Raw genomic sequence first — 14,140 nt, forward strand, 5'->3', positions numbered from 1 at the left:
GGCATGGTCCTTGTGACAGTGTGGCGGGGGATCAGGAGCATCTGGCAGATTTGGAATATGTCTACACTGAGAATCTAGATCCAAAAGGATGCCAGTTCGATGTCCTGGAGTCAGATTGTGTTTGAGATGATCCAGGTGATGGCACACATGTTGGAGAGGTTTTGCAGTCAGCTCAGGTTGAAGCTGAGATAGTAAATTTGGGAATAAAGTACCCAGACCCTTTAGAGATGTATACACATAGAAAGAACATTTTAAATTCTGAGCTAGACAGTCATGAACAGATGTTCCAGGAATGCAATCAAGAGGAGGAAACGCCAAAGCTGGACACAGTGCATATTGAGTCTCATGTCCAAGAATGCTCACAAAAGAGCGTTCTAGGCTTGAGGGATCAGGACATAGAGTCTTTGATGTCGAAAATGAGAGATTGTGGAGAGGTAAAGCCAGATATTCCCTGCATGGCAGATATAATTCCAGATAGGAAGGAAGAAGCAAATTTGGAGGAAAGACAGGAGTGTCAGGGGCTTGACGGGGAGGGTCGCGATGTCTTAGGTTCAAGCAGCAAAGGCTGGATTTTAGACTATTCTATAGCAAGCCTAAAACAGCAAGAACTGTATGGCAAGGTAGTTACCGATGTAGGTCTAAGCCAGAAGTTTCTTGGAGAGCTGGATCGCTGCAGAGATGCTTCTGAGGCTCTGCTGCCAATCTGGGGACGACCAGGCATATTGGAGCCTGATGGCCAAGAAGCTGATGATGAGCTAGAACCATTTCTATGCAAAGAGGATTTGTACACTCAGTCTCTCCCCACTATCCTAGAGGAGGGGTCCTTGAGAGGTTCAGGCGATGGCTGCCTAGCCGGCGACAATCCCTACAGGCAACAGGGGGCTGGCAAATCCCACCCGGGGGGCCCTCTGGTGGCAGCTGTTTTGCCTCAAGTTCTCTGTGTGGCTTTGGCCATGTTAGTCTCTGCGTATTCTTGTAACTCCACTCTCCTGCTTTTGCTCGCTGCTCTCTGGGCCCAGTTGGGGAGTTTTCAAGCTATCCTCCTGGCCCTTGAAGGATTCTTAGTGGGCCTGGCGGTTACATACACCCTGTTTCACTCTGTTTTTCTTCTCTCCGGGTCCTCCTTTCTTCTTCTTATCAACTTGGGGGGGGGGGGGGATAGGGGTGGTGGGGTTGAGTGCCAACAGGGGACACCTGTATGTTCCAGTCATTCTTTTGGCCTCCTACCTCTTAGCTTCTCCCTGGGTTTTCCTAACCCTTTATCTCCTGGGGGCCCTGGCAAGTCACAGCCTAAAGGGATTTTCCTGTCATGCCTGTCGGTTTTTGCTCTTGGCTCTCCTGCATCTCCCACACCCAGATTTCTGCATCCTGCAGCACCTGGGGCTCATTAGCAAACGGGCTCTTCTGTCTCTTCCCCAAAACAAACAAAGGCAGATTCCGGAGTCCTATCCCAGTATTCTGTCAGTGGCAGCCACCCCTCCCCTGGCACCACGGGATCCTTGCTCTCCTTGCCAAACCGATCCGTACCCTCAACACGGTCTCCGAAGTGGGGCGTGGGAGGAGTCACAGCTGGGTATTGTCACGGCCCATCCGCCCGGAGACTGAGGTAAATCTTGAGGCCACACCTCTACCCCTCCTCTGACTCTCCAGATTAACCTCAGTCTTCGGCCCAGAAGGAGCTAAATACCTGGCTCTCCTACTGTAGGTACAAGATTTTTCCTTTCTACTTGAACCTCGATTGATCTACAATTATCTCCTCTCGTGCGCTCTGTGATCGACCTGTGCACAGGAGCGGTTAGCCCTGCTGAGAGGCTCCTGAGCCGTGGCCCGGCAGCGGGGGGGGGAGCCCCAGGCTCCGTGCACAAGTGCGGCTACAGCTTCAGGCTTCTCCGCAAGGATCCCCAGCAGGAAGGAAGAGAGCGACTCAGTCGGAGTCGGCTCACGTGTTCGGACCGCGTAGTCGGCGGTCGCCACCTTAGAGGCTAGAGCGCACGCGCAGAGCACAGTTCCGGTCTCTGGTTGCAGAGACCGCAAGCGCCCGCAACCACTGCCAGCACACAGGAGAGGACTGGGCCTGAACTCCGCCGGTAGTCCGGGGAGGGCCGCAGCGTCTGGCGGTGGGCCGGTCTCAACTCGGGCCGCGGATCGGCGGCGTGGCTGAAGAGCGAAGAGCCGAAGAAGTTACGAGACTTCACAGGCAGCCTGCTGACCAGTTTCAACAGAGAGTGAGAGAGGAGGTGGATCAGCCAACCGTGAGTAAGCTCGCGATGGCGGGCAATTTAAGAACCGCAGGACTGGACAGGCCCGATTCCCCAAGGGTTGCAGACCCGGGCGAAGAGACCTCCCGGGGGCCCAATCCTACGGAGAGGGGCAGATCCGCGGCAAGGAAGTGCACCTCTAAGTCACAGAGGGAGCACTCTAGAGAGGGGGTGAGAGTCACCAGGGCAGCAGGCAGGAGAATTAGGGATACCATCAGCCCTTCCCCAGCTGGATCCCATTCGCCAGTCAGGCCGTCTCCCCTGGGCATCTTCCCGGACGATTAGCCTCACCACGTGGTTCCCTAAGGGGGGGTAGCTCCCTATCCCCCCCCCATCTCCAGTTCATCCCTCCAGAGCGCAAGGAGACCCTTTCGGCCGCCGCTCCAGCAGCCTGCCAAGGCAACACCTGGCTCCACAAGGCCCCAATCCAGGGCCCCACAGATTATCTCCGGCCTACCCAGAGCTCTCCCAGAGTTTCCAGGAGGTCTTAGCCAGAGCTATTGCCCAGGGCATCTCCTCGTGCATGCAACACCAGTTTCAGGGACCCAGAAGCAAGGCCGCTCGTAAGTCACCTAGAGGTCATCTAGACCTACCTGGTATTGCCACCTCCAGAGATCTCAGAGCAGACTTTCCCTCCGCGGCCAGCGAGGATTCGGGGTCAGAGTAGGGGGAGCTTAAGGAGGTCGGGTTCTCTGATGATGAGGAGGCCCAAGCCCCCGAGGCCCCAGCAATCTTGAGCCTCTTTCCCCCCGCTCTCTTTAGCTCACTGCTGCACAAGGCTAGGGCCACAGCAGACCTGGACGTTCCAGTAGCCAGTCAGGACACGGCTACCACTAGCATGAGCGGGGGAGCCAAGAAAGGTCCTTTCCACAGACCCCAGGTGGAGAAGGAGGAGATCCCCTACCCCAGACCTGTTCCTAGAGGTGCTCAGGTCACAATGGGCTCAGCCTGGCACTTTTCCCACCCCGGGGAGCAATGATCGCAGGTTCTACAACCTTAATACTAACTTTGGTCAAGCCTTACAGGTTCCCTCAGTGGTCACCCCGGTGGTTAGCCTGGCATCCTCCTCACCTGTGGTGACAGGAGACATTTCCAATTGCCTGAAGCCGGAAGACAGGAAGGCGGAGCTAGTTATGCGCAGAACGTTCCAGGCGGTAGCGTGGGCAATCAGGGCTGCCGCAGCAGCCTCCTTCTTCAACAGGTCCACCCTGCTATGGCTGGAACAGCTCTGAGACAGAACCCCGGCCTCGGACGTTAGACTCCTGCAAGACATCACGAAGGTCATGGCGGCCACCCAATTCTTGGCGGACGGCACATTGGATGCGGTAAGGTTCTCTTCCAGGGCCTTATCCTCGTCAGTGGCATCCAGACGGTTGCTGTGGCTATGTAACTGTCAGCTGGAGTTCGGGGCAAAATGGCATTTGGCAGGCACAGAGTACTTGGCAGGAAAGCTGTTCGGTCCATCCCTGGACCCCATCCTTGTTGAGGACAAGAACAAGCGAAAGGTCTTCCTGTCCACGTCCAAGTGATCAGATCACCGTTCGGCACCTTATCCCAGAAGATCCAACTTTCGAGCACGCGAACCAGACTTCCACTAACCGAGGTACTCTGTGTCAGGGGAAAAATTTCACCCTGAGCTAATGAGGTCTGGAATCGACGGCTTTTCCAAACAGCATATCTTCAAGAAGCGAAAATTAAAAAAAACCGAGAACATGTTCTAATTAAAAAACAAGCTTTAATATAAAAATAAGAAATAAGAAAATAAACAAATTATCTAATTGTTACATTTTGGCAAGAACAAATGTTGTCCACCTTCTTCGGCAGACGAACAAAGATCAAAAGGGAAGAAGTCTCTGGAATGTGTGATGTATTATAAACATGTAAAGCATGCGCAGTAAATCATTGCTGATAAGGACCTATGACCTGCGCAGTAACTCTTTCAGCTCAGCTAGCAAACAATTTAACGCAGTGACACCCCTTCTTTTGCTAGTTGGGCTGATGTCATCAAATCATCCAATCAGGCACATCTTCTTTCGCAGATACTCGTGTTGAACTGCTGAAAGTGGTTTGTTGAGCATGTCAGCAATCTGATCATGTGTAGAAACATATTGCAATTTAACAAAACCTTGCTTAACTAATTGCTTTGTGTTTTGATAACGAATGTCAATGTGTCTGGACCTAGAACCTGTAAAATGTGACTCAGAAATATAAACCACCGATACATTATCTTCCATCACTGTGATTGGTCGAATCGGACGTGTCCAGATATCTGTGATCAAAGCATCAAACCACGTTAGAGAATTACAAGCATCTGAAACACAAGCATATTCAGCTTCCGTAGATGAACATGACACAAAACTCTGTTTTCTCACTTGCCAGTAAACAGGACATCCATTCAGGAACATCATGTAACCTGAAGTACTTTTGCGTGATTTCTTATCACTTGCCCAATCAGAATCTGCATAACAACATAATTCTGTATAATCAGTGTGTGTTGGTTCTAGCAATAACTTCATGTGTTTAGTGTGTTTCAGGTATTTCAACAACTTCTTAATGCATGTCCAATGAAATTGTGTTGCCTTACCTACGTGTCGTGATAAAAGATTAACACTAAGTGCAATGTCAGGTCTGGTCCAACTACTAATGTATAATAGTGAACCAATGACTGAACGATAAAGTGTTTGGTCCTCGAACTCAGGACTTGGTTCATGTGTTAAGTTGTGAAAATCTGTTTGCATGGGTGTCTTTGTTGTGTTAGCATCTTTCATGTTGCAATGATGCAAAATGTGATCAATTTTCTCCTCTTGTGAAAGACTAAACCCCTTCTGTGTTTTTTCAATCTGAACACCTAAATAAGTCCTAATGTGTCCTAAAGATTTCAGTGTGAAGTATCTCTGCAAACTTTTAGCAAAAATCTCACTCATTTTCTTATTTGGACCAATGTAAACAATATCATCAACATAAACAAGAATTATCTCATGCATTGTTAGATCTTTTTGTGAACACGCATTCATCAGTTTTGGACTTAATAAAGCCCATTGAATTTAGTTTGTCAGTAAGACATAAGTACCACATTAAACCTGACTATTTCAGACCATAAAGACTTTTGTTCAGGAACCAGGTATCCCCTTCTTGCTTTTGGAATCCTGGAGGGCTTCTCACGTAAATCTCTTCATCTAGGTCTGCATGTAAATAAGCTGTGTCCACATCAAATTGGAAAACTTCTAAACCAAGAATAGTTGCAGTGGTTAAAGCAATTTTTACGCTTTCAGTTCTGACTGTTGGTGAGTAAGTGTTTGTGTAGTCCTCAGGATAACGTTGAGCGAAACCCTGAGCTACAAGTCTGGCTTTGTACAAAGACTCACCATTTGGTTTCTTCTTGATTCTGTAGACCCATCGAGTGCCAATGACTTTCTTGTTTGCTGGAGGTTTTGCAGGTGTTCAATACATTAAGTTTCTTTAAACTGTCCATTTCATCCTGCATTGCATCATACCATTTGTCTTGCTCTGAATCAGGAAGCTGTTTGATTTGTGTGAATGTCTCAGGAGGAAGAGTAACGTTGCAAATCAAAGGCAATGGTGTTTTTGTCAGTTGCCACGAATATCGTTGTGGAGGGATTCCTTTTGTGACCCTCTTGGAATGACTTGGAACAACAGTCCAGTCTTCTTCTTCTTCGTCCTCGTCCTCACGTTCGTCGCTAGCATCAGCATCCGCGGCTTGCGAAGACGGAACATCAGGTTGTGAAGAACTGGTAGAAGGAATGTCTGCCTGTGAATTGTCATCAGGCTGCGTGGCATCTGGAACATCATCTCTAGGAAAATAAACTCCAGGATCATTGGAATGAATCCTGGACCAGTCAATATCTTCCTCAAAATTAGCAGATTGTGAAATGACAATCACATGTTTAGGATCAATAAATTTGCTCCATTTTGAGTTATCATCAATACCCATAAATCTCAGTCTCTTTGCTACTGGACCTCCCTTTCTTCTTTGACTTAAGGGAGTGTTCACCATAGCGTATGAACCAAAAATGTGGAGGTTCTTGAGATCAGGCTTGTAGCCATACAGCATGTAGAAAGGAGTTTGATTGATTACACTGCTCCAAGTACGGTTGACAATGTAATTTGCATATTTGATTGCTTCACCCCAGTATATGCTACCGAGATTGGTATCTTCTAGGAGACAACGCATCATGGTTTGTAGAACTCCTTGTCTTCTTTCTACGACTCCGTTATGAGCCGGTGTATATGGAGCGGATGTCTGATGAAGAATTCCATTCTTACGCATCCAGTCCTGGAAACGCTGAGACATGAATTCTGCACCACGGTCACTCTGGATTCTGGCGATGCGAACTTGGTATTGTGTAGAAACAAAAGCTGCAAAGTCTTTAAAGATCTGAAAGGTCTCAGATTTCTCTCTCATAGGATATACAAATCCATATCTAGAATGATTATCTACAATTGTTAGGAAATACTTTCTACCACCAAATGATGGTGGGAAAGGACCCACTATGTCAGTGTGTACCAAATCAAAAATGCGTGTTGACAGGCGTGTAGCGTGTTTGGGAATTGCAGCTGCTTTGGATTTGGCTTTCCTGCAAACTGCACAATCCAAAAACACCTTACACCCCTTTAGATCCAAACCTTTTGCGAATTCCGGCATCTTTCTAAGAACACGGAAACTGGCGTGCCCCAATCTTCTATGCCACTTGTGGATACATTTGGAATGCAAAGGTTTACCAGTTAGTGAATTTTCAACATTAACAGTTTCATGAGGAACCTCAGGTTTGCTCTGAGCAACCTGCTTCTGTTTTCTCTGTTGGCTTTAGGAGCCTTTGGAACAGTAACGGGTTCTCTCTCTGAAGCAACTCTCTCTGGGCCCGTGCTGTCCCTTTTTGGAGTTTGCATACTTGCCTGTGCTCTTGGCTTTAAGTAATAAACACCACCAATCAGCATGGTTTCAGCAACAATATCTCCATCTTTAACTATGTAACTTGCTTTCTCGAGGTGGTGAACCTGGAACTTTAAATCTCCAGACAAATGACTTTGACTAAGCAAATTACTGGTTGCTGAAGGTATGTAATAAACATCAGGGATGAATGTATTGAGCTCTTCAATGTAAACAGTTCCTTTTCCCATGACCTTGCAAGTGTGGTTGGTGAAGGAGTACAGTTCTCGATACTCTGGCTCTGGCTCGCCCATCTCTGTGAAAAGTTCCTTTCTGTGGGTAATGTGTACAGATGCTCCACTATCTAAAGTCCACAAAAGACGTCTGTCGTACTTTGGATCAGGTTGTGGAACGTTGGTTATGGCCAATGTTGCGAGTGGAGCTTGTGGATCACGCCTTGGACCACGACGACCTTGTCTTCCGCCTCTACCTCTGCCTCTGGAGTCTGTTCCTCTGGGCTGGTATGTGACGGGAGCTGGAACTCGTTGGGGACAATCCCGGGTGTCATGTCCCATATGGTTACAGATGTAACATTTTGGCATCCTTGGAGCATAGCCTCTTCCTTGGAAGGGACGTCTAGCTGGAGCTTTTGATGCTGGGGGTCGTTGCAGATGTGGCATAGCTAATTTGATAGCTTCCTCCTCAACTAAAAGTCTGCAGACATCATTAACTGTGCGTTGGGCAATAGGCATGTAGTTAATCTTTGCAATGGCATCTTTCCATTCATAATTCAATGAGTTAATGATGATGCTAATCATTTGGATATCATCCATTACATGGCCACTTTCTCTCAATTCACTTCTCATTCTTTTCAGTTTGGTCAAATGTCCACCAATTCGTTCACCAGGTTTCAACTTCGAACCATGGAACTCAGGCATTGCTTGAGGAGCAACATTAAACTGGCTTGCTTGAGAGGCTGGTATTTGCCTTTGCCGCATTAAGTGTTGCCTTGTTCCATCTAGGGAAAATCCAACACCACCAGGGGGAGTTGAAGATTTAACCTTTGGAGGCATTTGTTGCATTGCATCTTGGACATCTGGACGAGCTACAGGTAGCCAAGGCTGTTGCAATTTATTTAATTGTTGCTCTAATAATTTTTCGCCATGAGATGGCAGTGCATCTTCACTCCTTGGCTGCAACAGACCTGCGTACGTGGCAGAATCTGAAGAACAAAGAAGATCATGTGACCTCGGTGACTTGTACATATCTCTCTGTTCTGATTTGCCTGACACTTTTTCCACCAGGGGGTGTGTCTTAGGTTGTGGGAAAGAAGGCAAGATGGTGTCCTCAGACATTTTGGGAATGGGGAAACCCCTCCTACTTGCCTCTAGCCTTTCATAGTGTTTTCTAGCTTGAAAAACCTGTTGTTCAAAAAAGTTTATCCGGTCATGATAGCTTTTCATATCTTCCCCAGGGCCTGAGAAGGATTCATAAGTTTCACTTTCTGCGTGGGGGTGTTTTTCTTCTGCCGGCAGTTGCTGCGAGGGCTTTGGCCAGACATCAATTGTTTCATAATCTCTAAGAGTTTGGGAGTGAATTTGGTCTGGCAACGTGGAACGTTTTGGTTTAGCCCCGAGCATGTCATAATCTCTTGGAGATGTTTGGGAACGTGCATAATCAGAAGGGAGATTTACTGACCTCGGTCCGTAGATTTCACCTCTTGGAACAGTTTCCTCTTGTTGAAAAGTTTCCCCCACAGCAGGGTCTTCACCCAGTCCGGTTACTGGAGTTTGGGAACTTGGAAGCCAGCGTGAAAAAATTTCCATTTCTGTGTCAGAAGGGAGGGATCCCACTGAGCTCGTTTCATGTCTGTCTTTTTTCTTTTTCTTCCTTGGCATGGTTAATTAGCCTGGTCACTTATCTCTTGAAGATAGCTTGGAAGGAAAAACCATAAATTATAGCCATCCTTTCTGCTGCCATTATTGTCAGGGGAAAAATTTCACCCTGAGCTAATGAGGTCTGGAATCAACGGCTTTTCCAAACAGCATATTTTCAAGAAGCGAAAATTTAAAAAAACCGAGAACATGTTCTAATTAAAAAACAAGCTTTAATATAAAAATAAGAAATAAGAAAATAAACAAATCTATCTGATTGTTACATTTTGGCAAGAACAAATGTTGTCCACCTTCTTCGGCAGACGAACAAAGATCAAAAGGGAAGAAGTCTCTGGAATGTGTGATGTATTATAAACATGTTAAGCATGCGCAGTAAATCATTGCTGATAAGGACCTATGACCTGCGCAGTAACTCTTTCAGCTCGGCTAGCAAACAATTTAACGCAGTGACACTCTGCACCCAGGTTCCCTAGACGGGGATAGACAGTTCCCTAGGGACAGGTACAGGTTCCAACAATCTAGCAAGCGACCCTTTCGAGGGGGGGTGGCCACTCCTTCCACAGAAAGAAGTGATTCGGGATCGAATCACCCTATCGGTGGCCCCCTTACTCTGTTCGCGGATCGCTGGGCGGACATCACTACAGATGCTTGGGTACTACAGACAGTCAGGCTCGGCCTTCACCTGGAGTTTTGCTCTCAACCCCCGAATAGATTCCGGGTCTTTTCCTCCTCCAAGAACCCTTAAATTACTCAATTCTAGACTGGTCTACCGTAAGTTCAAGATGGCCTTGCTGAAGTCTATCCTGGAAGGGATTAGACAAGGAGATTTCCTAGCCTCCATTGACCTCACCGAGGCTTACCTGCACATCATGATTGCTCCGGAGCACCGTAAGTTCCTCAAGCTCTCATATGGGGGCACCCATTATCAGTACAGGGCGCTTCCCTTCAGCTTGGCATCCGGCCCCAGGATGTTCGCCAAGGTACTAGCCGTGGTGGCAGCCCACCTCTGCTCCACCCCGGTCCGGTTGCATTGTTACCTTGATGACATTCTTGTATTAGCGCCTTCGGCGGCTCGAGCCAAAAGGGACTTAAGCCTCACCATCGCCACCCTTAGGTCACTGGGGTTCTCGGTCAACCTTGAGAAGAGTCACCTGACTCCCACCACCAGACTCCAGCATCTGGGAACCATCATTGACTCGGTGGGGGGGAGGTTTTCCTCTCGGAGGAGTGTAGGGACAACATCGTACAATTGATTCTAGAGATTCGCAGGTATCAATCTGTTCCCGTAGCTCTTCTTTCCAGGCTTCTCGACAAGCTCATCTCCTGTATCAGGATAGTGCCTTGGGCACACGCCAGAGAGCTGCAGTGGTTCCTCCTTCCTCACCAAAGAGACGGGACAAGCGACACAGAATTCAAGGTCAGGGTGACTCCCCAGGTACTCCTGTCTCTCCGCTGGTGGATGTCCCCAGCCCTGTCCAAGGGCTCCCTGTTCAGGGAGCCGGACAGGCTTGTCCTGACGACAGACGCAAGCCTGTTCGGCTGGGGGACACACCTGGACTCCCAACTAGCCCAAGGGCGGTGGAGTCCGACCGATCTTCGCAAAAGCATCAACTGGTTGGAGCTCAGAGTGATCCACCTGGCTCCACGATGCTTCAAGACGACGGAGGCCGGGAAGCATGTCCTAGTGCTCACGGACAATGTGGTGGCCAAGTCGCATGTAAACAAGCCGGGAGGCACCCAATCCAGGGCGCTTCGCGATGAGGCGGTGAGATTGGGGAACTGGGCGGAGCGGATCCTCCTATTTATCCGAGCAGAACACATTTCCGGGGTAGAGAATCAGCAGGCGGACTGGCTCAGCAGGGAGACAGTGGATCACGGAGACTGGCAGCTTCACCTCAGCGTCTTCAGCCGAATCTGTTAGAGATTTGGCCGACCATCGGTGGACCTCTTCGCTTCCCCGACGAACGCCTAGCTTCCGAGGTTCATTTCGCGGTTCCAGACACAGGGAGCGATGGACAACGACTCCCTACGATGCAGTTGGCCATCAGGTCTTCTCTACGCTTTTCCTCCCCTCCCTCTCCTTCCCGGGATGCTCAGGAAGCTAGTACTAGAGAGGTCAGAGGTCATCCTGTTGGCTCCCTACTGGCCCCGACGTCCCTGGTTCGCAGATCTGATAGAGATGTCTATCGCCCCCCAGTGGAGGATCCCTTGGTGGGAGGTAACCCTTATCCAGGGGAATCTGGTCCACCCAGACTGGCTCCAACTGACCGTCTAGAGATTGAGCGGACACAATTAAGGGAGGCCCAGATTTCCACCAAGGTCATCGGGACCATCGAGGCTGCCAGGAGGAGATCCACCACTTGCATCTACGATGTGACCTGGGTCCCCTTCGCGTCCTGGTGCCATGCTGTCCAGGTAGTACCGACCTCGGCCACAGCCCCACAGGTACTAGATTTCCTCCAGGAGGGACTGGAGAAAGGCCTGGCCCCTAGCACCCTCAGAAGGCAGGTCTCAGCCCTGCCCACTGTCCTGGGGGGAGTGGGCACACAGTCTCTGTCCCAACTTCCCATCATTAAGCGGTTCCTCAGGGGAGCAACCAACCTCCGGCCCCTGGTGATCCACCGCTTTCCCTCTTGGGACTTGACCACAGTGCTCCAGGCTCTCCTGGAAGCACCCTTTGAGCTGCTGAGGGAGGTGAGTCTCCAGCTGCTTACTCTCAAGGTAGTGTTTCTCGTAGCCATCACCTCTGCCAGGAGGGTGTCAGAGATCAACGCACTGTCGGCCAGGGCGGACCTCTGCGTCTTCCACAGCAACAGGGTCATCCTAAGGCTTGACCCAGCCTTCATGCCAAAGATTAATTCCCCCTTTCATAGGGCTCAGGAGATTGTTCAGCTTTTTTTTCAGTACTTTTGTCCACCTCCCTCCAGTGGAAGGGAGAGGTCCTGGCATCACCTTGATGACAGGAGGGCATTGCGCATCTATCTGAAGCGCACGTTGGCCATTAGGTGGTCGGAGGCTCTCTTCGTCTCCTTCCACCCGGCAACCAGGGGAGCGAAGGTCTCCCCAGCCACCATCAGTAGATGGATCAGGCTGGCCATCTCCAAGGCCTACGAGTCATGGGGGCTTCCGGTGCCTGAGGGCATCACCGCACACTCCACCAGGAGTGCAGCCACTTCGGCAGCCTGGGCCACCCAGGCTCCCATCGAAGACATCTGCAGGGCAGCAGCATGGGCTTCGCCCTCTCCGTTCATTAGACACTATCGACTGGATGCTTTCGCCTCTGCGGAAGCGTCCTTTGGGAGGAGGGTTCTCCAGAGAGTGCTAGACATTCAAGGGGACTCAGACCCCAGGGACACCTAGCTTTGGTATTTCCCAGCTGTGACTCCTCCCACGCCCCACTTCGGAAACTGTCAGTTGGTCTTACCTGAACTGCATGTCTCGAAGGATGGCGTGGGAGCAGTCACTTCCCACCCGTAGTGCGCCCCGGAGTGAAGATAGTTACCGGTCAGTCAGGGACCAGGAGGGGAGTGGGTGGGTGGGGGTTACCCTGTTCCCTTCCTTCTAGATTCGCCTTGCCTGGACCACCGGTTAATCTGGAGAGTCAGAGGAGGGGTAGAGGTGTGGCCTCAAGATTTACCTCAGTATCCGGGCAGATGGGCCGTGACAATACCCAGCTGTGACTGCTCCCACGCCATCCTTTGAGACATGCAGTTCAGGTAAGACCAACTGACAATCCTCACCAAGGTGATCTGTTCTCAGCTGCCCCCTTCTGTACTCCACTGTCTCAAGGGCTTGTATGTTCTGAAGGAGGAAAGGCTCAGCCGTATCCCCTGCTTGGTGGCACGTGGGGCAAGGCCCAGAGGCCATTCCAGCAGGCCAGTGAGACGGTTGAATAGAAGCAGTGGTCGTGTGCATGTCAGGAAGCCCTGGAGATAACAGCCCCTTAGTATCTTGGGTTTCTACACATTGCCTAACATTTTTAAACAAGCCATTCCAGTTGAACTGCTTGTTTCTTACATGGCAATGTTCTGTGCAGTAGGCCAGGTTCTGGAATTCTTGGGAATCAGACAGAAGCACTTTTTCAGTATTTCCTCTCAAAGCCATTTTTTTCTGCCTCCAAGGTTTGTTGATGTTTTGCTGATGTTTTGTCTTCTTACCAGGAGCCTCTGGGCAGGATGTGTTTGGTAAAAGAAGCTTTAATATGGGCAGAGCGGAGAACCAAATGTTTGTGCAAGCTCTGATTGTTTACATATTGGGTGTGGACAGGAGGTTTTGTCCCATGTTCATTGTGTCAACGAGGAAAGAATCACCTGAGGCCCTTTTGTGTCATCTATTTGGGAGGACCAAATATTTCCTATTTCCATCATCTGGGATAAGGCGGTGAGCTCCAGGTTTGACAATAAATAAATAAATAATGTTCCTTTCTTACAAATTCTTTCTGGTAACCCCTATTTAAAAGTCCAGTAATAGCTGATTTTTCCATCTTCAGCATCTTTTGCACAGTGAGGAGATACATATCCGTATTTATTCGAGTATAACGCGCACACGTGTATAACGCGCACCCCCTAATTTTTGATTAAAAATTGGTATAAAATTTTGTTTCACACCAAGCATTGTAATAGTAATGACTATTGCCGCCGGCGGGGCGGGAAGGGGGCGGAGGCGCGCCAGCTTTTGCTCTAGTCAAGACAAAATAAGACCAAACTCGCGGGAGGCATTGTAATGAGTAGGCGATTGCTGTATAGAGAAGAGGAAGAGCAGGCTAAAGGTCCAGCATAGAAGCGAAGCCGAAAGAGATCCTTGCGAGGCTCTGCAGGCTTCCTCAGAGTAAGGAAGGCAACAGCTCCCCTCACCCCCCAGAAAGCAGCGGGGCTCGTTGCGATGAAAAAGGCAGCCCTGATGCCGAGGAGAGCCTTGCAAGGAGGCGGAAAGGAAAAGCCCGAAAAGGCACCAAAAGAAGCGGGGGGAGCTTCGCCCGCCTGGTGGGCAGCCTGTGCGCGCCTGTTGCCAGCGTTCGGCGGCAGCAGCGACGGCAATAGTCGGAGTGCCGCTGCTGCCGCCGAACGCTGGCAACAGGACCGCCGGAGCGCCGCCTCATC

The 14,140-nt window shown here is 49.7% G+C and overlaps 2 protein-coding genes across 2 annotated transcripts in view; both read left to right on the plus strand.

The window, feature by feature from the left end:
- LOC309400791 (serine/threonine-protein kinase TAO2-like) overlaps nt 1-14,140 on the plus strand; it is a 140,753-nt gene that overhangs the window by 53,635 nt on the left and 72,978 nt on the right. The window lies entirely within an intron of this gene.
- On the plus strand, nt 228-13,419 carry LOC309400293 (uncharacterized protein; the record flags this gene model as incomplete). Its single annotated transcript, XM_081968701.1, is given in 4 exon segments — nt 228-1,145; nt 1,147-1,394; nt 1,396-1,546; nt 12,786-13,419. Coding segments are annotated over 4 exon segments (1,509 nt in total). The 3' UTR covers nt 12,978-13,419.

The sequence above is a fragment of the Natrix helvetica genome (assembly GCF_964273705.1).
Source record: "Natrix helvetica genome assembly, chromosome: W".
Taxonomy (NCBI): Eukaryota; Metazoa; Chordata; class Lepidosauria; order Squamata; family Natricidae; genus Natrix; species Natrix helvetica.